At 44.3% G+C, this 24,914-nt stretch overlaps 1 protein-coding gene across 7 annotated transcripts in view; it reads right to left on the bottom strand.

Moving 5' to 3' along the window:
* Window positions 1–7,625: 7,625 nt before the first annotated feature.
* FLT3 (fms related receptor tyrosine kinase 3) overlaps window positions 7,626–24,914 on the bottom strand; it is a 95,524-nt gene continuing 78,235 nt past the window's right edge. For 3 of the 7 annotated variants that reach the window (XM_075919214.1, XM_075919220.1, XM_075919219.1), the window contains exons 17-24: window positions 22,104–22,257; window positions 21,132–21,217; window positions 18,047–18,171; window positions 14,941–15,063; window positions 13,579–13,690; window positions 13,397–13,496; window positions 11,521–11,626; window positions 7,626–9,508 (exon numbers count right to left, since the gene is read on the bottom strand). In XM_075919214.1, the coding sequence (XP_075775329.1) occupies window positions 9,374–9,508; window positions 11,521–11,626; window positions 13,397–13,496; window positions 13,579–13,690; window positions 14,941–15,063; window positions 18,047–18,171; window positions 21,132–21,217; window positions 22,104–22,257 (941 nt within the window). In that variant the 3' untranslated portion in view covers window positions 7,626–9,373. The remainder of the gene's footprint in view (window positions 9,509–11,520; window positions 11,627–13,396; window positions 13,497–13,578; window positions 13,691–14,940; window positions 15,064–18,046; window positions 18,172–21,131; window positions 21,218–22,103; window positions 22,258–24,914) is intronic. The other 4 variants (XM_075919217.1, XM_075919216.1, XM_075919218.1 and 1 more) reach the window with 2 other exon arrangements.

The raw sequence follows: 24,914 nt of genomic DNA, 5'->3' as shown, positions 1-24,914 counted from the left end.
AGTAAAGCCATTAAAATGCAGGGGTTGCTCCCCAACTGGGAAATTTAGTCCTCAAGCCAGACTGTCATTTCTGTTAACCAGACAGCTCTCGCCACTCCTCTACGTTTGGCTTATTTCGGAGTCAGGCCTGAGAAAGTTTGCACCAGAATTTGATCGGCTTCGGATTTACACCAGGATTCGAAAACATTGAAATCACTGGCATGTATTCGGGAGGGGTGAGGAAGGCAGTAGTGCAGAGCCCAGCTCCAGAGGTGGGAAGGGCACTTACTTTTTGGGAGAGGACCCCCACGCTCCGGGGAAACCACAGGGAAAGGAGAGACTCGAACAAGGGGAGCCACCTGCGCTTCCCTGGGCAGTTTTTAAGCAAAGGCTTGGAGGGAAAGTCCGCCAGATTTTTTTTCCCATCCCAAAGGAGGGGCTCGTGAAATGCAGGCCAAGCTGGACGCACGAGCCCTCTGCAGCAGCCTGCTCGCTAGCGATCGCTAGCGCAATTCACACCAGCAGTGACTAGCCCTCAGGACTGGCCACCTGCCTTTCATCTACACACCTGGGCCTCAGCCCAAGGCCCCGCTGCCCACATCCTCCTTCCCCGCCCACCCACTCTGCCCGGGGCCAGTTCCAGGCTGGCCTCCGCTGCAGGGCTTACAAAGAGCCGGCCCTGTCTGCAGAACAGCAACCCGTCTGGATCACTCCCACTGGGGAGTCTGAGTTCGAATCCCGCCGGTGCACGTGTAGATAGTCTCAGCTCTTTCCCAGCTCCCGTGGTCAGCAATGTAACATGGATCCCCCACGCTCTGAGCCCGTGGGACCCCGACTGGGCTTTAGGGAAAGCCAGTGTGTCTGGAGGGCCTATACCTGATGTCAATGGGCTTCTGTGTTGTCCTTTGTGCTAGCCCCGCTCCCAAGGTGAGAGGACTCAAACCCCAGACTCTGGGAACCACTGGCTATTCCATGTGGACAGGGTGCTTTTCGTCCCTAGTACGCTGCTTTACAAAGGCCTGAGAACCTTTGCCTCCCTATTTTTAAACAGTGGAGAAAGTGAGGCATGGAGAGGCTCTTCAACTGGCAGGCGGTCACTAGTAGAAGAGCTGATAATATGGTTCCTACTGCAGCTCGACTCCCCTGTGACAGGAACGGTAGGACACAGGCTCTCTGGTGACTAGTGCTTAGGCTAATTTTGTTAGTGGCCTTATGTTGTCTCCATTCTTCAGGAAAATGTAAAATTGCAGCTGTAAAATGGCCTGTGAACATCTAGTCTGCTGCAAACTCCCAGGGGGCCTTCTCTAAGGCAGGGCTCTCAAACTTCCTTGCACCGCCCCCTTTTCACAACAGGAAATTCCTACATGACCCCAGGTGGGAGGTGGGACAACCCCCAAGGACTTTATCCCAGGCTAGAGCTTGTAACCCTCCCCCTCCCCCCGCCATCCAGGGCTGAGGTCCTTGGGCTTGGCTCTGGACCCCCACTGCAAAGCTTGGGTTTTGGCCCAAGCCCCAAGTCACCACACCAGCCCAAGCAACCACATTTAAAAGAGGTCCTGACCCCCTTTGAGATCCACACCCAGAGTGTGAGTAAGCTGTTCTAAGGGGAGTTGAATCTTTCCTGCCTAATTAACAGTTTTCTTTGTTTTCTGCACTTCCAGTCTATTCTCCACAATCACATCTTTCTTGGCAGCAGTCCAAATAAAGACCATAGTTGCTGGAACCAGAGGTGCTGCTCCCCCCCAACCTCAGCTTTACATAGTTTCTATTATATGCAGGGTTTGCAGTTTGGCTCAAAGGTTCTTGGCACCCCCTCCACTGATACTGTATAAACTGTTCTAACACCCTCCTTCCAAGACCCAATTCTACAGTCCCTTAAGGGAAGGTATGAAACTATTGCTGTGCATATGGATTGCTCACTTGAGTAAAGATTTGCAGGACTGGGGCTTGTATAAGACCTTGATTTTATTTGGTTTTTAAAGTCCATTGGGGTGCTCTGGTACTGCATGAATAATAATTAGAACCACTATGAGTACCAGAATTGTTCCTACTAAGACAATATCTGCGTTATTTGAATTTAATGGGAGCAGACTCAGGCTCACTAAAAATTACATCATTAGCTAGGAGGCGATGCAATAGCCAAAGCAACATTATGTTTAAATTACCGCCTCCTGATTTAACTGGTTCATAATTATTCAAAATATTCATTGAGGAGGATGTTTTCCATGCTTGTCTCTGCTGCCACATCTTTCTTTCTTTCTTTCTTTCTTTCTTTCTTTCTTTCTTTCTTTCTTTCTTTCTTTCTTTCTTTCTTTCTTTCTTTCTTTCTTTCTTTCTTTCTTTCTTTCTCCCATTCAAGTTTTGTTCTTTATTTGTGGCTACAGGAAGATGAAACCAAAACCAAAACCCGTGCATCTACACAGTAGAACTTAACTCAAAATAACGTGTGCAAATTGAGCTACATCAATTTTGTAGCTTATTTTTAAATAGCCTTTCTTTGAAATTGGGAGCATCTAGATAGCACTTTATTTTGAAACAGAGCACTTTTCCTCTGACTTCCCTTACTCCTCATAGGCTACGTCTAGACTGCCGCTTTCTGTCAGACAAAGGTATGCAAATTGCATTCCGCAATTTGCATACCTTTTTCTGATAGTTTTGTTGGAAGCTTTTCCAAAATTTGGCCCTTCTACACTGGGCCAAATTTTGGAAAAACCTCCTCTTTCAGAAGAGCCCTTCTTTCTTGTGGCATGAGCAAGACAGGACTTCCGAAAGAGCACATCTGCTCTTCCACAAAAAATGTCGGAAGAGCAGATGAATTCCCTGGATGTGGCGGAGTTTTTCTGGGATACCTCTGGTATCCTGGAAAGACTCATAGTCAGGGCCAGCCCGAGCCCTTTTGGCGCCCTGGGCCCGGGCACGCAGCATCGCCCCCGGGCGCATGGTGCATGCGCGGGCCTGCCCATGGGGTGTGGGCCCGTCCCTCCAGGGTGTGTGGGCCCGCCCCCAGTGTGCACGGTGCATGCGCTGCCCAGCCTGGCCTGGCCAGTGCTGCTGGCGCACGCGCCGGGCCGTGTGACTCAAGGCCATGGGGGGAAGGGCGCTTCTGGCAGGCGCTGTGGGGCTGGCGCTGTGGGAGCTGGGTGCGTGGCGCCTGATGGCAGCTGTAATGGATGCCATGCGCTCCTTAGAGCTGCCATCAGGTGCCCCCCATCAGTTGGCGCCTCGGGCAGCTGCCCGGCTCGCCCATGCCTCAGTCTGGCCCTGCTCATAGTCTAGACATTGACTCCTATAACCCTCATTGTATGGCTGAGTAAGAAGTCCTCCAGCTTGACAGTATTTTGACACTATTTTGAAATAACTGCCTGCTGTGTAGTCATGGACTAAGTTATTTCAAAATAGTTTTGCAGTGTAGACGTACCCTTAGAGGGCCCAAGTCTGCTCCCATTAGGTACATCTACACAGCAGTATTATTTCTGAATAACTGATGCTATTCTGAAATAACATAGTCCATGTCTACACTACAAGCTGTTATTTAGACATAATGCTAAATATTGTGGAGCTGGAAGTCTTACTTTGACTCCTGTAACCCTCATTTTACACGGCATAAGGGAAGCTGGAGGAAGAGTGCTCTTCCTCGGACTTCCTGCTGTTTAGACAGCACCAAAAGCCGAAATAAGCTATTTTGACTTAAGCTACACAATTGACATAGCTCAAGTTGTGTAGCTTATTTTGACTTTAGCCCTGCTATGGAGACATGCCCATTGGAACCAAAGGAAACTTTCCCATTGACTTCAAGGGGAGGAGGATCAGACCTTTGTTTTCTTTTGTAAAGAAAGCATCAGATTTGCAGGCAGTTCCACCATCCAATGGAACGTGCCCATCTAGGCACAAGCGTGCAAATGAAGTGAGTAAAGCAGTCTGTCACTATTTTACACACTAGGGCTACATCTAGACTGGCATGATTTTCTGCAAATGCTTTTAACGGAAAAGTTTTCCATTAGAAGCATTTGCGGAAAAGGGCGTCTAGATTGGCACAGATGCTTTTCCACAAAAGCACTTTTTGCGGAAAAGCGTCCATGCCAATCTAGACGCGCTTTTCTGCAAAAAAGCCCCGATGGCCATTTTCGCGATCGGGGCTTTTTTGCGCAAAACAAATCTGAGCTGTCTACACTGGCCCTTTTGCACAAAAGTTTTGCGCAAAAGGACTTTTGCCCAAATGGGAGCAGCATAGTATTTCCGCAAGAAGCACTGATTTCAGACAGTAGGAAGTCAGTGTTCTTGCGGAAATTCAAGCGGCCAGTGTAGACAGCTGGCAAGTTTTTCCCCAAAAGCAGGTGCTTTTGTGGAAAAACTTGCCAGTCTAGACACAGCCAAGGGGTACATCTACACAGCAGCCTTAGTGCACGTCTACACTACAAGCCTTTATTTCAAAATAATGTTGAGCTGGAGGACCTACTCTGACTCTTGGTAGCCCTCATTTCATGAGGAGTAAGGGAAGTTGAAGAAAGAGTGGACAATTGACGTAGCTGAAGTTGCATAACTTAATTCATCTCTAGCCCTGCTGTGTAAACATACCCTAGGAGTACTGAGGCAAAGATCCTTAGCCAAGACCCCAGAAAGAGTTAGGGTCACAACTAACCTTACAACTCAGATTGAAGCCAAGGCGCTGGTTTTGTCTCTGGCCCATACTGCCCTACTAAGTTGGCTGAACTCCACATTTAGACCCTGTTAGCCCTCAGTGAAGTGTGGGTTTAGAGTGCAATTTGAAGATGCCATTTGGAGCTTCCTGGGCTCGATTCCACACCTTCAATAGGAGTCACTTATATGCTGTAAGGGGAGAGTATGGCCCTGGCAAAACAAGTAGGGAAGAATGATTACCCCTTGTTTAGCCTGGGAAAGCACAGATTGTGCAAGTGACTTGCTCAAGTTCTCACAGTGACAGACAAAAAAACAGGCCAGGCCCCAAGGATTCCAGTCTCCCAATCCACTGTCTATGGCACTAAACAACCTGCTTCTATGTAGAAAGTGTAGCTGAATAATAAACCTATAGAACTAAATACTATCCAGAGTTACACCAGTGGCCAGTAACTGAGGCCATATCAATCAATCATAGCAAAGAGAATGAAGCAAATGGGCCATCTTGAGCCACCATCACATTAAGCAGCCATGCTGAATTTGGACCAAAAGCCTCAAGGCAGATTATTTTAAATAGTTTTTTTCCTTTTATTAATTCAGTTACAGGCTTTTAAAATGTTTATATTGCCTATTGAAGTCAATGGACCTTACTTGGGAGGGGACAGGAGGAGCCCGGAGACAAATGCTCGTGAGGTATAATTAAGTTGTGTTTGTTCAGAGGTTTAGGAGGGCAAAATGCTATATAAGTTATATGGAAATGACTGGGACAATATCAACGCTATCCCGGGACAGAACTAAAAAAGTGATCTTGGGGCGCCACCTAGTGTTCATTAATTAAACAACGGCAGGGGCTAAATAAAATAATATATGGAGATATACCTAGCTCATAAGACAGGAAGGGACCTTGAGAGATATTCGAATCCACTCCCCTGCCCTTATGGCAGGATCAAGTAATTAACTGAGAATCCTCATGGGTGCTTCATAACACTTGACTGTATTTTAACAATGCCAAGCCCCGCATTTAACCCATCAGTGTAGTTCTGGAATGCCTCTCCTCTGTTCTTCAATGCTTCTTAGTTTAATGGTTCTTTTGAAGTCCCCTCCTCCCCCATCTGTCTAGCAGGGGATGGCTTTCACTGGAAAGCTGATTCCATAGGTTTTACCCATGACCCATAAACAAACCTCAGAGCAACTGACCCTTTATAAAGATGTGTAAAACATAGCTATTTCAAGTACTTATGGCCTCATTCACAGCAGTATCTGAGGCAGGCCTGGGCAAAATTCGACCCATGGAGGCAGTGGGGAGCTCTGGGCAGGCTCCCCTGATTGTCCTGCAGGCCCACATGACACTCAGAAATGTGGCTACAGGATGCTTTCTCTTTATGAGTCCAGAGGGGGGGGGGGATTCAGACTCTGCTCCCTCCCTAATACAAGCCTATTGGCTGGTTTCTGGACAGAAACTGACCAATGGGAGCTACCTGTTTGACTAACAGGCAGCCACCAAAGCACAACCCTCCTGCTCAGTTACTCACTCAAGCACATGGCCCAGCAGGCAGAAACACTTTAATCTCTGAAAGCCTTTAGCTCTGCAGGCAGGCAGGCTTGGCTGCTGGCTGGTAAGTCTCCTGACCAGAACCTGCCTTTGGCATCCCAGCCCCTTCCTTCCCCAACCCTCTATCCCACTACTCCACATGTACACATACTTCCCTCCAGATCTGGCATCCCAATCTCCTGCCCGCGATCACAATCCTCTCCTACCCTAGGTCACATCCTAAAAAGTTCCCTGCCCTAGGTCACAACTGCCTCCTTCACCCAAACACCATCCCAGACTCCATTCTCCCTCCTGCCCTTCAGTCCCTTATCCCAAAGCTCCCTTCTACACCCAACCTCCATCCCAGACCCCACACCTTCTCCATTAATACAACGGAAGAGTGTAGCCCTCAACCACTTTCTAAAATCTTGGAGTGGCCCCCATAAAAAATTAATGCCCACTCCCGAGGGCTCACATTCCTTAACATATCCATTCTCATGACAACCTTGTGCAATAGGGAAGTGATATTATCCTTATTTAACAGTTGGGGAACTGAGGCACAGAGAGGCTACAACCAACTAGCTCCAAATCACGCAGACAATGTGTGACAGAGCAAGACATTGAACCTTGACTTCCTGGATGCCAGGCCAACACTGGATCAGTCTTCCTTTCAGACCTAGTATTTTATTCTGTTGTCTCTTACGGAAACATTTCTTGGTCACTCTGTTCCCTTCTGGGGTGAAATGTGGGAAAAGCACCCTAGAAACAAAATCATATAGTGCTACCTCCTCACCCTGATGCCCTGAGAGGCATTAGGAATGACTGAAATAACATTTTAATTGCCCAGTGTATAGGTGACTAGCACTTTTCTCGGTATGAGATTGCAGTGTTTTGTCACTCATTGTTGTGCACCTACATGTCACTGTAGAGCACCCAGCATGTTTAACACCAAGCTAAACTTTTTTCGAAAGATGGAATTTCAAGATGGCCATCTAAAAGGGACATATTGTGGTTTGGTTTGCACAAGCCTGTGAGTGAGCCTGTACTTTGCTGTGCTGAGCCAGGAACATCCAGGGAAGAGATTTTTGCTCTAAGAGCCACCATTCCCTCTCTGAGTCTCAGCTCAGCTTTGCTGCACTCTGAAGGTGGGAATAGCAGATACACAGGCTCACTCATGGCTGTGTGTCCAGATCTGAGATCTAGGTATCCCATGCAAGATTTCTCCTGTGTTCAGTGCATCTACACAGTCTAACTCAAAGGCTGCGTCTAGACTGGCAAGTTTTTCCACAAAAGCAGCTGCTTTTGCGGAAAAACTTGTCAGCTGTCTACACTGGCCTCTTGAATTTCCGCAAGAACACTGACGATCTCATGTAAGATTGTTAGTGTTCTTGCGGAAATGCTATGCTGCTCCCAATCGGGCAAAAGCCCTCTTGTGCAAATGCTTTTGCACAAGAGGACCAGTGTAGACATCGCGGTATTGTTTTGCCCAAAAAAGCCCTGATTGCGAAAATAGCGATCGGGGCTTTCTTGCGCAAAACCACGTCTAGATTGGCACAGATGCTTTTCCACAAAAAGTGTTTTTGTGGAAAAGCATCCATGCCAGTCTAGATGCTCTTTTCTGCAAATGTTTTTAACGGAAAAACTTTTCCGTTAAAAGCCTTTGCGGAAAATCATGCCAGTCTAGATGTAGCCAAAATGTTTATATACACTGTTGTGTTCCACAAGCAGCAGATAACATGAATGACATGCAACATATGTCCAGTTCATCTTGTAGATCTTTAAATATCACCGAAACCTATCCAAATTGCACACACTATCTGTGGAAGGCTCACAACCCTTCCTTTCCACCTGCTTGTAAGACATGTGCTCAACCATGCTAAACTATGCAGTCCCTTTTCTGAGTATTTTGAAATTATTCATATTCCCTAAACTGAGAAAACTGAATACATACTAAGCATGTTTGTTTTTTCCAAAAACAAGAAAAATCTGGTTATACTTGAAAAAAATTATTGCTGTATTTGCATTTCAAAGGTAGAATTTTATATCAGGTATAAAACATTTCCTTCTGATAATTCTGTAATAAATGTTAACCAAGATTTGCAATGCACAATTGCTGTATTAGAATAGATTTTTTAATAATTTGTCGGGCTTTATTAGTAAATAGCAGCTTGATTTATTGGATAGCATTTCATCAAAATAATGATACAGCTATTCATGTTACCAAAGAAAGTTCTGAATGCAGTTAGCAGTTCTTGTGAAGCAGAAGGAGAAAAATGGTTAGAGAAGCATAGTCTCTTCTTGATTCACTGAAAGCTATGTACACATCTTTCATTAGCTGTCATAGAAGTTGTACCAACACATCCCATAAAATCAGCAGAAAAATAATGAATCTCCAAATCTATATTCAAGAGCAATCACATTAGAAGCAAGCAGGAAAACAGGAAGAGAGCTATATTCTTATTTCAGTGCTGTGGGATTATAGACATAACTTTTGTTTAAACTCCTGGGAATGGAATTGTTGCTGAATCATAGAGATGATTATATCTCTAAATGAATATCAAGAATCACCTCATTCAATATTAAGTTGTTCACCTGACAGAAGTATAAGAATTCAAGCTGTACATCTCACAGGAAATATAAAATTGAAAAGACCCCAAATCAAATGATCAGAACTACTGAAAAACATATTAGGTTCTTGGCAATAACAGCCAATCTTTTCAAACACAGGTATTTAAAGTTAGGCCTTTAAATCCAAGTGGCCTGATTTGCATAGCTGCTCTGTACTCTCAATCTTCATCAAGTGCAATGGGAGCTGTGTGTGAGCAGCACTTCTGAAAAATCAGATCCTTAGGATTCCGGTGTATGACTTTAAACGTGCAAGTTTGAAAATGTCTTAAGATTTCCACGTTTGCTTACAGTGCACAGCATATAGTAGTTTGAATGTCATGCCTTTCATAAGGCTGTTAACTTGGTGGCTTTCAGTTGTAGATGCATCAAAAAGTCATTGATTAAAAATACATACTGCTCCTAGCTTGTGGTAAATGCATTTTTGGATTTAAAATAATGAATTTGAATAAAGTTTCCCTGCAAGGTATGAGGATGATGGAATTGCCTGTAAGAAACACTAATGTAGCAGCAGCAAATAATCTGTTTACTTAGAGTGGTGACATAAAACATTAATCATATACAAAGCTTATATTAATTTCTAGGTAAAATCCAGAAACCAGGTCATTTTTTGATCTCAGAATCTTCATCCTGGGATGGAACACTGGATGGAAAGGGTTCATCTTCCCTGCTTTCACGTGATTTGGTTTTGGAATTGGAAGAGTATGTAGAAATATTGTTCTCCGTATTTTGATATACCTATATATTAGGAAGGGAAAATAAGTCATATCAATTATTATTTGCTCAGAGTATATTAGCACTCAGTTTTTTTCTCATAATACTGAATTTGCATATCTACATTCAGTGTAACTATATTAGCAAAATACACAGAAGTATGTAATACAATAATGAATACCAGCTGTAAAGTTGAATGCAGCAACAATATATGAGACTAAATAAGAACATAAGAATGGCCATGCTGGATCAGAACAATGGTCCATCTAGCCCAGTATCCTGGCTGCTGACAGTGGCCAATACCAGATGCCCCAGAGGGAGGGAACACAAGTAAAGCTCACAGGATTCCTCCCCTGTCACCCATTTCCAGACAAACACAGGCTACAGACACCATTCCTACCTACCTGGCTAATAGCCATTGATGGACCTAACCTCCATGAATCTATCTAGCTCTTTTTTGAACCCTGTTAAAGTCCTAGCTTTCACCACATCCTCTAGCAAGGAGTTCCAGAGGTTAACTATGTGCTGATTGAAGAAAAACTTGTTTGTTTTAAACCTGCTGCCTATTAATTTCATTTGGTGACCCCTAGTTCTTATATTGAGGGAATAAGTAAATAACTTTTCCTTATTCGCTTTTTCCACACCCGTCATGATTTTATAGACCTCTATCAGATCACCCCTTAGTCTCCTCTTTTCTAAGCTGAAAAGTCCAAGTCTTTTTAATCTCTCTTCATATGGGGCTTATTCCAAACCCCTAATCATTTTTGTTGCCCTTTTCTGAACCTTTTCCAGTGCCAATATATCTTTTTTGAGATGAGGCGACCACATCTGTACACACTATTCAAGATGTGGGTGTACTATGGTTTTATATAGAGGCAATACGATATTTTCTGTCTTATTCTCTATCCCCTTTTAAATTATTCCTAACATTCTATAGCTTTTTTGACTGCTGCTGCACACTGAGTGGATGTTTTCAGAGAACTATCCCCAATGACTCCAAGATCTCTCTCATGAGCAGTTGTAGCCAAATTAGTCCTAATCATAATTAATTTATCAACATTAAATTTCATTTGCCATTAAATTGGCCAATCGCTTAGTTTGGTGAGATCTTTTTGAAGCTCTTCACAGTCTGCTTTGGTCTTAACTATCTTCAGCAGTTTGGTATCATCTGCAAATTTTGCCACCTCACTGTTTACCCCTTTCTCTAGATCATTTATAAATAAATTGAATAGGATTGGTCCCAGGACAGACCCTTGGGAAAACAAATCTTTGCTAAGTACTCTCTTGTAAAGTTAATAACTACCTGAGACCATATTTTCAAAACTAGTTGTCTGAGTTGTGGCTGCCAAATAAGTGCAATGTATTTGTGCATGCAAATATATAACAGCACTCCCATTGAAGTTACTAATGAACTAATTACAATCAAGTCACATGTGAATTTTGTGCAGGACAATGGATGCAAGCGCATGTTTTAGCAGATGCCACTTAGCTGCCAGCATCTTGAACGTTTTGCTTCAAATAATGCTTCCCCAAATAATGGGCTTAAGCATGTTTCACCCACAACACTCCCAGCCCCGATGGATGCTGCAATATATCCCACCTCAGATCTGCACATAGAGCAGCACTCAGCATTGCCAGTAGACCACAAAGCCAGCTGCATTAACTTTTACAAAAGGGGAACTAGTTTCTGTGGGCACAGAGAGACAGTTTGTGTCCTTCCTGCACTGAACTAGAGAAAGAGGCAGGAAAGAGGAAGTCTCTATGTCCCAGGTGGCTTATTAGAGCAACATGCATTAATTTCTGCAAAAAGGATTCCTCCTAAGTCACAACTAAGTACCGGGTGAATAGCTTAGCTAGGGAAGAAACCAGCTCTATGGCATGATGGTGCTTCCCTGGGGAAAAACAGGTTCCTCTCTAGTGATCTGTGTTAGCAATAGGAGCCATCATTTCCAAACCCCTTATTATGCATTCTAAAGATAGGGTTGAAACACAGAACAACAAAACAGAGCATTTTTCTTGTTTGCATGATTGCATACCGCTCCTTCTGCATCAACCAGCTGACGTTCTATGAGAGGACGCAGCTGTGAAAAGAAGGGCCTTTTTCGAGAGTCCAGTGCCCAACAGGACTGCATTACAAAGTATCTGCAAGAACAAAGAAGAACTATGTGAGTTTCCCCCCCCCAAAAAGTAAGAGTGGTTAAATACTGTGGTAATTGACACTACAGAAATGCCAAAGGTCAACAGAGTGTATTATGGAATACCAGAGAGATACTGATAAAGAATTCAAGTTTGATTTATTTGATTGTATCAGCACCTATATCAGAGTCTGCTATCAATTTCTTAAAAAGAGAGGAGAGATTGAACTGTAAGAAAGGATGTGTTTAATGACAGAGAGCAATGTATTTGATAGAATGAGAGTCCATACCTTAAACTGTGTAGTTTACCCCTTGAAGTCAATGGCAAATCTCCTGTTCAGACTGAATAGGGGCCAGGATTTCACTTTGGGTTATTTATTTATTATATTACATATGATATCATATGACAGCTTCTCAATGTTAACGTGATTCAATAGATAGAACCTCCACACTGAGACTATTAGGAGACAGGGACACTAGAACAATTTGTATAGTGGGGGTGCTGTGAGCCATTGAACAACACTGTAAACCTGGATATAATGGAAACCACTTCAAGCCAGAGGGTGCTGCAGCAGCCTACCCCCTAACACTCACTCCTAGTTCCAGCACCTACGTTAGGAGAACATTTCCCTCCCAAGAAATGGAGGACTGTGTATATGCAGCTGGTCCTGGCCCCAGTGAATGTCACGGTCATACTTTCAATAGGAATCTTTATGGAACATAACCCTGCAAAAGTCGTTGTGTGGTTATATGATATTCACACAGAGTTTATACTCTTTGCAGGAATCCAGGCAGAGTTTAGAATCCCTGCAGAAGCCCTTTGAGAATTTGTAAGGTCAATGTAAGTCCTTGTGGGGCTTATAAGTTCTACAGAAATCTGTTCTAGGCTCATAAACATGGTCATGTCTACATGAAATTTCCCTGACTTTACAAAAGCCAGAGAGTCTGAGGGCATTGCCCTGCCCATATCTGCAATACACGGACCTGATCTCATGGGTATCAACATATCTACAGGCCATCCCAGGAAATGTCAAAATGTCTGCAATGGGGAGTAGAGAAACCAAACCTCTTCCCTTTCTTTCATGCTCACTGTCTTGCACCCCTCTGCCTTCTTCCCTCTGCTAGGGTACTTCCTCTTTGGTACTCAGACAGAGGTAACTGCAATGTGTGATCTCCATGAAATTTGAATATCCACATCAGACACTACATTGATTGCAATGTCCAGACTGGGAAGCACAACAGATACAATGTCCCTACATCTCCTATCTGCCGCTCACCCCATGCCCTTTTGTGTTATTACTTGCTTCTTCTAAAGACACTGACAAATCCCTGGAATTGAACAGGACACAGATGGGTTCAGTAAAAACAAAAATTTCATAAGCATTTAACTTAGTAACTAAAATGGATTTTGTGTAACCCTTGCTTTATAAAATAAAAACCCTCCATGAACAGGGCTAAAGATTTTGAAATACCGTACCCAGAGGAAGTTTTCTGAGAATGTAAGGACTAGTTAAAAATAGGTAGTAAGTCGGTCTTTTCAAACAAATATAATGTTCACTGCTGATCATGACATTATAACAATTTCTGCTTCTGGACAAAAGCTTTGTTAACAAATATCCTGCACCAGATTTAGAGAAAGAGGTGGTTTTGCCTTGAATATCTCTTTTAGGTAGGTAGAGGGCAAAGGAGTGGAATAAATATAAAGGCAGCATTGGGAAAAAAAACCTCGATTAAAAATTAATCCCCACCCCATGCAGTATTCAGAACATACACTTACATTGCTTCTGTAGCATAAAATGGCTGGTCCATTTTAAATCCACTTTGAATGAGTTTGTAAAAGTTTGAATCAACCTGAATTCCAGGGTAAGGATTCACACCTGTCAAAAACATTGTGGAAAAATTAGCATACAGGAGTCAGGGAAAAGTGGTGCTCTTCTGTTGTGAAATGTTGATACATACCGAGAGAGAATATTTCCCACAGTAATATTCCATAAGACCAGACATCACTCTTAATTGTGTAAATCCTGTCAAATAAACTTTCAGGAGCCATCCATTTGACTGGTAACCGAGCCTGTACGAAGAGACGGAATGGGGGCTCGATTAGTGTTTTCTACACACAATATAGTTGACTCCTTGGAGCACGTATTACCCATGGACAAAGTCTGTTTTCAGACAGAAAAATAGGGCCTCATTTAAATACCTGCTGCAAACAGCTTCTAGAGCTGTAAGTGAGGCTATTGCATGCCAGGTTTCCCTTTTGTGGTCAGCCCACTCATAATCCTGACATTGCTAGGCAGGAGATTAAAGCCCCCTCTTCCTCTTTTTCAGAGTCTTGCTCAGAAGGTGATGCTGGCTGTGAGGAGGACAGCAGGGACTTCTCACTATTCCCCACTGTGAGGTGAGCAAGTGGAGACGGAGGAAATGGGAGGAGTTCTGCTTTGACACCCTACTCACAGGATGTGCAGCTAAGGGTGAAGTAATTTGCTCCAGCCCCAGAGCAATGGGGAATCAGGAGAGGGGCTGTGATTCTCTGGCACAGTTTGTTCTCTGGCCTACTCCTGGACTAGTGTGACTATCTGCTGCCCCTCACTCAGGGCTGGTTGTAAGCTTACAGTCTAGCTTTATATAAATAGAGAGCTGATTAACAAAGTTCTCTGAGTGGTTGGCTTGCTGTCCTCCATGCCTGGCAAACCACATCCAAGTCTTCATTCTCACACAGATCAAAGGAGCCTCCCGAAGTGTCCCTATTAATTCTTGAACGTGGCCGCAGAACTTTTATTTTCTAGCCTTACACACGTCCCTGTCTCAAAAGCCTCTCCAAGCCTTTACATCAGTCTAAAATAATACATTCATTAGCAGAACAAGTTCTAATGATCCCTTCCCACCAAAAAAATTCCGACTCTCGAGCTCATGTTGAAATCCACGATCACTCAGCTCACTTTCTTTCTTCATCCTTTTTCTCTACTAAGTGGGGTTTATAAAGTGCTGGTTATGTCATAGTGACTTCCTTGGAGCCATTCTGCTTTGCCCCAACTAGGGATTTGGCCCACAACTTCATATTTTTAAGTTATCTAATGTTTAGATACTAACATTTGCAGGTGTCCAGTCCAACTTGAATTAGGCTAATACCAAATCTACTATTTTCATTTGCTAAGGGCTCGAAAACATTTCAGTGACATAGTGAGATTATTGTATTGTATGTCCAGCCATAAGTATAACTAAACCCTAGTATAACTATCCAACTGTATGTGCATTTATCAGCTCAACCAGTCTTATAGTTTTCACAATTATGTCAAAAATATAAAGTAAGAAAGAACATACGTTGCCTCTGATGACGTAGTTAGAGTCATTCATTATATCTCTAGCTAGGCCAAAGTCACATATTTTCACCACTTTGCCACAAGTCACTAATACATTCCTAGCAGCCAGGTCTCTGTGGATGCACTGTAAAGAAAGAATGGGTTAGTGTATAATGCATTATTTTACATCAGATGGAAGTTGTTACTCATTGTTTGTGGCTTCCACTGAAAAATCTTGCACCTTTTCTGGTTCAAACAACTTTGTCTGCCTTCATAGAAAAGTGAAATCACTTGTTTGTGCAATTCTAACATATACGATGGAAGACAGGATGTCAGAACTAACTTCATAGTTACTAGGTGTTTATGGAATAATATTACCAGTTTATTATGAGGAATGGGAAAAGGCTGAGATTAGAGCTGTTTGTGGCAAGAGGGACCTGGGGGACCCAAATGTTCTTTTAGCCCAGGGCTCCAATAAATCTCAAACCACCTCTGTTGGTGATGTATTATGCCCGGAGTCCAGGGATTCTGGAACAATTTGTATAGCGAGGGTTCTGACAGCTACTGACAAACTGTAAATCCTGCATATAAAGAAAAATACTTCAAGCCAGGGGGTGCAGCAGCACCCCCAGCACTGAGTTCCAGCACCTATATCAGAGTCTACTATCTAATTTCCTAAAGAAAGAGGAGAGATTGAACTGTAGTAAGTAAAGAGAGGGTGTGTTTAATGACAGAGAGCTACATATTTGCTAGTCAGGATCCTTGAGATCAAAGGGATTTTATAAAAAAAAAAACAGAGAGAGCATCACATGAAAATGTAAACATCTTATTTGCTTATATACACAAATCAAGCACTTGAGAGCCAATGTGAAAAGTAGAGGATATTTAGAACTATCGTTTCAAACTATCTGTTGATGTAAACTCATGCCTCTCCAGAGATGCTCTCCTAGTTGAGACCAGTGGGTTTACTCAAGGATTACTCATTGTGAAATGAATTGGGCCCTAATTGCTTTTTGCTTAAAATATAGAACTCAAAAAATCAAGACATGATTTGCAATTGATTTTAACTTGGCCAAAAAGCAGAGATGGCTGAGATTGCCTAATATGAATTTGTAAATTAAGAGTTAAAGTGAAGCCTGTAATTGTCTATTGGTTGGTTATATGACCACAGTAACAAAAGCAGATTGACACAGTGAATGAGATCCTGTACTGCACATTTGAGCAAGTGGCAACACCGTGGCCTGCCCCTGGTTGCCTCGGAGATGTAGCTATTGTTATTCCTACAAACATGAAGGTGTAGCTATATTTAGACTTTGGATTGTAGGAGACTTGAAGTAGCTACCTCCACCCCCTTCCCATTTCAGGCCCTCTCTTATGCCTATAAAAGGCATGGCCAAACCTTGAGGGACAAAGAGGGTGGTTTGAGCGTGTATGTTTTGCATTAGCATATCCAGGTTCCATACTGATATTTCTACACCTGCAGTAGCACCTTATGCCCTGGGGACGAGAAGGCAGAGAGCAAGAAAATGTTGCATTATCTTGAATGAAGCAGAAAAAGGGAAACAAAAGGCTTTGTGCAGCACAAAGTTGCCAAACAGATTGCAGGTGGGAAACAGCAGTGTGCATCCAGTGTAAAACACCCCACCTTATGTGCAAGCAGAGAAGGGGCCATGGTATAAACAGAGAGTGGATGGTACAACTTCTTTTAAACAGACTCTAAACCCCAACCTCAGGTGGCCAATCACCATTTTATTAATTAATTAACAGTTAACTCCTCCAATCTCAGGCCCCACTGGAAATGAACCTTAGGGAGTTGGTGGTGATGGATAGGCTAGAGAACAGATCTAGCACTTGCTGAAATGCATATTTCTTTTCCTTCTACTAATGCGTATCTTCCTCTCCATTTTGCTGGAGCAAAGATTTGGCTGCTGCTGTGAGCCACAAACTACCTCCATATCTGCTTTAGCTTTATGTGGCTAGGCGCCCAGGAGATGTGAAGTGATGATTGTTCTTGGGAGGGGAAGGAGCAATGATCCTAGTTTCCATACATTTCCTTGCTTGATTAGCATACATAGCAACATATTGTTACTGTGTCGTGTAAGATTTACAATTGCTACTTTTAGTAGGACTAGATTGTGCCTTAGATTTAGACCATGTGCTCATGGATGTGAGGAAGGAGTAGTAAGAACCAGGGCTGCCCAGAGGATTCAGGGGGTCTGGGGCAAAGCAATTTTGGGGGCCCCACTTGCCCTCCCCCCCGGGTGACCTGGTAAGAACCCACTTTTATGCTCCTCAATGGGCTTCTCAGACCTGAGGTCCAGGTGCACAGGACTGAGTGGGTGTTGGATGTCTGCTATTGCCCTCCCAAAGCAGGTGAGCAGGGAGTAGGTGGGAAATAGGCAGAGCATGGACTCTGCCTCACAACACACCAGCTGTGATACTGAACCCCTAACATACAGCTGAGATTATTACAATCTGCTGCCGGTACAGACCAGCAGCAAATCAATTCTCCAGAGGAAGGGGCAGTATGGACAGAATTGTGCCTCAGGGGAGTGTTTCTGGGTCACAGCGTCTCCTGGTGCTGGGGCTACTCCCAAGGAGGTGTAGCATACAGTGGCGGATTAGACACTGGGGTAATGGAGCCCATGTCAGGGGCCCTAGAAAACTGGGAGACTCTGAAAAAGGGGCACCCTTGTATTCTGACCCACTCTCTCCATTCGGCATTCCTGCTGGGCAGTGGGACAAATCCCCATGCTCTGATCCCTCTCTCTAGCAGGAGTGCAGGGTGGAAAAAGTCCCTGCACTCCCAACTCACTCCCTGGCAGGAGTGCTGGGAGAGGGGTGGCGAGAACTGCAGAAGGAAGGGGTGTGGAGGGCCCCCTGTTTGCTCTGTCCCAGCGCTACACAAAATGGTAATGCACACCTCATCACATATGCACCATCTGTGGCTCATGGTCAAGCCTTAAGGCACAATCTTGGAGTATTTTACTGTGGTTATTTAAAAACTTGTTATAAAGATATGATTTAAACCTGTCAATTCACAGCTTTCTCTCTCAGATAGCTTGCTGTTAATCTGATCTGTCTTTGTATTCTGCACTCTCTAAACATTGCTCACAGGTGAAACATACCGATTTTGACTCAAGAAACTCCATTCCTTTGGCAACTTGATATGAGAAGCAGAGAAGATCCTCAAAGGTGAGCACATTGAAGTCCTCCTCTTCATAAACCCTTCGGTTGATATATTTCATTTCTTCTGCAATACATAAGCAGATCTTGGGTTTGTGACTACCTGGGGACCCTTGGGAAAGTTAACTGAAGGGCTATGTCTAGACTGCAAGCCTCTTTCGAAAAAGAGCGTCTAGACAGCAAGCCGCTTTTTCGAAAGAGAGCACCCAGGCAGTCTGGATGCTCTCTTTCGAAAAACCCGTTTGCATTCAAGAACACCTTTTTTCGAAAGAGCACTTTCGAAAAAAGGCGTTCTTCCTCGTGCAATGAGGTTTACCGCCGTTGAAAGAAAAGCCGTGTTCTTTCGATTTAATTTCGAAAGAACACGGCTGCAGTCTAGATGCAGGTGAAGTTTTTTCGAAAAAAGGCTACTTTTTTCCAAAAAAACCCTGAGTCTGGACACAGCCAAGGTGTGAAGCTGAAGTGCAGGAGTTCAAGGGCATGAAACTTCTGGGTGGACTCTGTCTTCCAGAAGTAAAGTAAGACAAAGTTTCTGTATCTTTTCCCTTTTCTCCATTTATCTCAATAAACCATGACTAGAGGGCTGCACCCCCTGCTTGCTGCACTCACCAAGCCCCCCGTCATGGGGGATAGGCAACCCCGGCTCTCCCCATGGCGACCAGGGAGGGCCAGGCTGCGGCTGTGCCATCCAGGGTCCCTTCCCTTTCCCTCAGCCAAGACTCTCTCCCCCCAGTCCAGGGACCCTCTCTCTCCGCTCTACCCCCCAACCAGGGCTCCTTCTCCCTCTCCCCTCCATCAGCCAGAGCCCCTTCTCCATCTCCCCTCCCCCTAACCAAGACCCCCTTACCCCAGCCAGGGCCCCTTCTCCCTCCCCCACTCTGCCAGCCCAGTAATTTCTCTCTTTCCCCTCCACGCAGGTCCCACTGCTGACACAACGGAGCAGCTGTTTTTAAAACACCAGTAGCCGCCCACCATGTGGTGACTGCTGGTGCTGGAGCTTCAGCCACTGTGGGGTGGTTCAGGGGGCCGGGGTGCACCTCAGTCCTGACCCCGCACCACACAGCCCTCCATGGCACAGGTCCTGCCACTGCCCCCCCACTCTACTGAGCAGGTAAGAGCAGCTGTTTTTAGAACACCTTCAGCTAGCTGCTGTATGGCAGTTCAGCGGGATGGAGTGTACCTCAGTCCCAGTCTGCTCCTGTGGGTCCCACTGACGCCTGCCCAGTCACCATGTGGGTCCTGCCTCCCCATCCTTCCTCCCACAAGTTCAGCAGCAGCTTACCTTCTTCTGCTGTTGAGGAGTCAAAGAGCCATATTTAGGCTCATAAGCCATAGGTTGATGACCCCATTAAAGGGTTATCAGCAGGGAAGAAAGGGGAGGAGGCCGGGTGGCTGAGGGGGAAGGAGCTGTGGGACACAGACTGATGTGATGATGTCACTCTGTCATCTCACAGGAAAAACGTTTTTGTAGGTATAGTAAGATAATTGCTTTGTCTGATATAGTATCAAGAACCATAATCAATACACTTAGTGCACTTATTCTTCTCGCCCATATAAGGGAAAGAGTCAAGAGCCAATGTCTTCAAAGTCCAGTACCACCTTTATTATTATTTGTATTACTGCTAACAAATACATAAAGTAATTGCAAGCAAAAACCTGAGATCCTGACTAAACATTGAGGCTGTGTCTACACTGGGCCACTTATTCCGGAAAAGCAGCCGCTTTTCTGGAATAAGGTGCGAGCTGTCTACACTGGCCCCTTGAATTTCCGGAAAAGCAGTGACAATTTACTGTAAGAAATCAGCTACTTTTCCAGAAAAATTATGCTGCTCCCGCTCGGGCAAAAGTCCTTTTCCAGAAAACTGTTCTGGAAAAGGGCCAGTGTAGACAGCACAGTAGTCTTTTCTGCAAAAAAGCCCCAATCACTTTTCTCAAAAAGCATCCTGCCAATGTAGACGCTCTTTTTCCGGAAATACTTATAACGGAAAACTGTTCCGTTTTAAGCATTTCCGGAAAAAGGTGCCAGTGTAGACACAGCCTGACTGAATACTTATACTAGCAAATTCCTATTGGCTTTGATGAGAGCAGACAAAAATCTAAGGCTTCAGTCAAACCCATAACTAAACTAGTACATGTAAAATACAATTTGTGACTTTACTTTGATTGTTATTGGCAAAATTATGAGCTCCCCTCTCTCTCTGTCTCTCTCTCTCATACCCATATGCACACACACACTGACAGAGGTGATACTGATGTCATAGCTGTGCAGCTAATACAATAAAATGCATTTTTTATACTTATAGATATCTTGCCCATTCTCTGCCAATTAGCCCATCTCTGCTAGAATTATAAGCCTTGTCTATAGGAGAAGTTTGCGCATGATTAAATTAAGTCATTTAAAAAAACAATTTAGTTGTTCCAGTGCAATTCCCTGAGTGGACACTCTTACTTTGGTTAAAGTATGGCTTATTTCTGATTAGCTTAAACTGATTCTTAATTAATTGAAAAATAAACTCAAATAAGAATGGCAAATCAGGTTTTTTTCAGCAGTTTATGTAAGTCTGTTTTCACACCTTTCGTTAAACCCATGCAACTTTCTCCAGTATTTCAAACAATGTTCCCTCTAATCTTTTCCATCCAGGAATGGATTTTTTCATCCACACATGGAATAAATTTTATGTGTACCAAAGCATGTACAAACAGTAGAACAAAACCTAGTTGTGGGCACTCTGCTAATATGCTGGGCAGCATTTGAATCTTTTCTGAGTGGCCATATAAGCACACAGATTGCAGGGAACACTGATTCCACATCTCTGAAAAATCTATCTTCTATAAAAATCTTTTATCTTTTCAACTATGTATCTTTTCAACCACCCCAAATCACTCACTCACTCAATCAATTAACCAATCTGTCCCTTCATTTTTACTATAATTTAGATTTTTTTAATGTATTCACACATCTCTGATACAAATAAAGCAAATTTGTTTTTACAATGGTTATTCAGAAGAAAATGCTTAATTTCTCACCTTCTTCAGAATACAATGTAATCCAGTTTGATCCAGAGGTCAAATCTGAGTCCCGCCTTAGCTGCATACCTCCAAAATCATCCAATCTACACAATGAAATATATGATCCATTTTTAAATTTAGTCCCCTGTCTGGAGTAGGGGGCGTATTTGAAAAAGTTACACACTTCAAAGAAAATAATAATCTAAAATGCAGGCTGCTTTATAGTGAAGAGCATCAGTTACTTAATGTCATTAAAACCTTTAACACTGAATTATTACTTATCATATATCTAGCATGACCCTTCTAAATGCCAAAATTCACAAAAGGGGGTTCATGATGCTTTCAGTGCAGTTAGAACTGCAGAAGAAACATAACCATTTTTTAGTCAATTCTTGGTAGGTTTCTTTCTGCATACAACCAACGACTGGCATGTGGTGAGCCTAGAACTCACTGATGTTCTTTGTTAAAGGAAACTCCTCAATCTACTCCTTACAACAGATTTAGTAGGAAGCAGGTTTAAAACAAAACCAAAACAAAAAACCCAAACAAAAACAAACAACCAAAAAAGGAAGTATTTGTTCATGCAACACACCATCAATCTGTGAAACTCTTTGTCAGATGATGTTGTGAAGGTCAAGACTATAACGGGGTTTAAAAAAGAACATTTATGGAGGCTAGGCCCATCGATGGCAATTAGCCAAGATGGCAGGACACCTGGCATTGGCCACTTTTGGAAGAAAGGATACTGGGCTAGATGGACCTTTGGTCTGACACAGCAAGGCCATTCTTATGTTCTTGTTTATTCACACAATGGCCCACATCCTCAGGTCTTCTAAAGGAATTGTGCCAATTTACGGCACTTGAGGTTCAGGCTCAAATTTTTTCTTTGCAAAGTGTTCCAGGACACATGTTCACAGGGTGTTGCATCACTGTAAGCGTTTGACTGATAATAGGTTACTTATAGTTCAGACTGCTACTGAACCATCTTACCTGGCATTTTGGTCCAAGTGGAAATTGTGGTAAAAGCTGAAATTGTGCTGTTTGAAGATGTCTGTCCACGTCCGGTGAAATTTTTCTCTCTTATTCCTTAAGTAGTTCAGCAGGTCACCATAGCAACAGTATTCAAAAATTAAGTAAACTGGTCCTGAAATAGTTTTAGAATGAATATCTATTACTGCCTTGGTACTGGATGCACGCAAGTCATGTATGTCCCTTGTGAAACCAATCTGATAGCTTTCTTTGATAGGATAATGAGTCTTGTGGATAAGGGAGAAGCGGTGGATGTGGTATACCTAGACTTTAGTAAGGCATTTGATATGGTCTTGCATGATATTCTTATCAATAAACTACGCAAATACAACTTAGATGGGTTTACTATAAGGGATGAGGTTTACCTGGGTGGTCGACAAATACCTTTGTTGTCGACACCCGCGCATCCAGACTATCGCGCTGAGCCGACAAACAGCTGATCAGCTGTTTGTCGGCTCATCGCGGCAGCCATGTAAATTTAAATGAAGCAGCGATTATTTAAATCGCCGCTTCATTTTACTATGTCAGGTAGCCTAATCTACATGCCTCTGGCGACAGAGGCATGTAGTCTAGACGTACCCTTAGGGATGGTCTAGACAGTACTGGGTCCTGCCATGAGGGCAGGGGACTGGACTCGATTACCTCTCAAGGTCCCTTCCAGACCTAGAATTCTATGATTCTATGAAGCCCTAAGGAACCCACATTTTCTCCCGTCTGTATTAGATGCCTTAATCTTATACAGTTTCGATATAAATAACAGGCACTGATGGCTATGGAGCAAACATCTCTGATCAATTTACCTGGCTGACATTGCTAGATGGGTATCATCAAAGGTGGATTGGGAATCACTAAAGGGGAACAAAGCTCCCCCTCAAAAATGTTACCAGAGGAGCACTAGCACTAATGACTAAAGGCCAGATTTTTAAAGGTATTTAGGCATCTGGTGCGCGTTTCACAGGCACATAGACATCTAGCACCCACTGAAATTATTTAGGCACCTCAATTTTAGGCATCAATGAGCTTTAAGTACCTTTAAAAATCTGCCCCTTAGCATAATAAGAACATACGAACAGCCATATTGTGTCAGACCAAAAATCCATCTAGTCCAGTATCCTGTTTTCTGACAGTGGCCAATGCCAGGTTCCCAGAGGGAATTAACAGAACAGGTAACCATCATGTGATCTATCCCATTGCCCATTCCCAGCTTCTGGTAATAGCAGTAGAAGGTGTCATCCCTGAAGATATAGCATATCATCCACACTAGATAGGGTAGGCAAAAAAGGATGAGGTGGAGTCCAGCTGTTTTCGGGCAATGATGGGAGATGGCAAAGGACCTAGTTTCCCCCTAAGGCCAGACCCCTTCCTTTGAGAGTGCAAGAGACTTCTTGGGACTTTGGATATACAGGCAGTCCCCGACTTATGTCGGATCCGCAGTTACGAACAGGGCTGCCCCAGAGTACACGGACTGCGGGACCTCGCGGTCCTGCCGCCTGTGTACTCTGGGGCTTTGCTCTGCGTCTCCCTGGTCTGCAGACCAGGAAGATGCAGAGCAAAGCCGTGGAGGGGCTCGGGCAGCGGGGCAGCCCTGCTGCCCGAGCCCCCCCCCCCCGCGCGGCTTTGCAAAGCCGCGGGGAAGCCGGCAGCGGGACAGCCCAGACGCCCCGCGGCTGTCCCGCTGCCGGCGTCCTCAGAGGCTTTGCTCCCCATCTCCCTGGTCTGCTGGTCTACAGCAGACCAGGGAGACGGGGAGCAAAGCCGCGGAGGACCCAGGCAGAGGGACCGCGGTGCGTCTCGGTCCGCCGCCCGTGTCTTCCTGGTCTGCTGGGGTGGGGGGGGGGGGCGCAGCTAGTATGCCCCCCCCACAGCAGACTAGGCTTTTCTCCGGACGCCTGTGGCAGAGCAGCTGGGGTGCTGCTGGTTGGTCCCGCAGCGCCGCTCTGGGCGCTACTGGTCCAACCCAGCAGCACCCCAGCTACTCTGGTCCTGATTCAGCCGCTGCTGGTCAGTTTCAGCAGCGGCTGAATCAGGACACCTGGGGCAGAGCAGATGGGGTGCTGCTGGGTTGGTCCAGTAGTGCCGAGGAGCGGCGCTACTGGAGCAACCCAGCAGCACCCTAGCTGCTCTGCCCCAGGCGTCCTGATTTAGCCGCTGCTGAAACTGACCAGCGCTGACTACAGGAAGCCCGAGGCAGAGTTGCTCTGCCCCGGGCTTCCTGGAATCAGCTGCTGATCAGTTTCAGCAGCAGCTGACTTGGGGACGCTTGGGGTTCTTAAGTTGATTCTGTATGTAAGTCAGAACTGGCGGTCAGTTTCAGCAGCGGCTGAATCTGGACGCCAGTTCCGACTTACATACAGATTCAACTTAAGAACAAACCTACAGTCCCTATCTTGTACGTAACCCGGGGACTGCCTGTATATACTTTGCCCTCCAACTGTCTGCTGGAGATCTTCATATTGCTGTACCCAAATGCTGTCATTATGTTTGGGTCCCTGCTTAACAATATTTTGTGTTATGACAAACTGAGTTGTTGCCATTGGATTTAAGCCACTTTAATTCATAGCATTTTATCAGTTTGTATGTACACTTAAGCAATAATCTCTGTCCTAAAGCAATCTAGAATGAAACTAGAGACAGATGTTGGCATACTCATTGGTGGGGCTTTTCGAGTATATTTACTCAGCACTGGGGAGTAAGTCTCTTTACCTCTGCTAAGATACTCTGGCTAGCAGGACTTGCTCTACAAATAGCTGTGTAGAGAGCACTTTGAAGTTG

This window comes from Pelodiscus sinensis, chromosome 1 (genome assembly GCF_049634645.1).
Source record: "Pelodiscus sinensis isolate JC-2024 chromosome 1, ASM4963464v1, whole genome shotgun sequence".
NCBI classification, from domain to species: Eukaryota; Metazoa; Chordata; order Testudines; family Trionychidae; genus Pelodiscus; species Pelodiscus sinensis.
The sequence above is the reverse complement of the archived record's forward strand: the minus strand, read 5'-3'. Positions and strand labels throughout refer to the sequence as shown.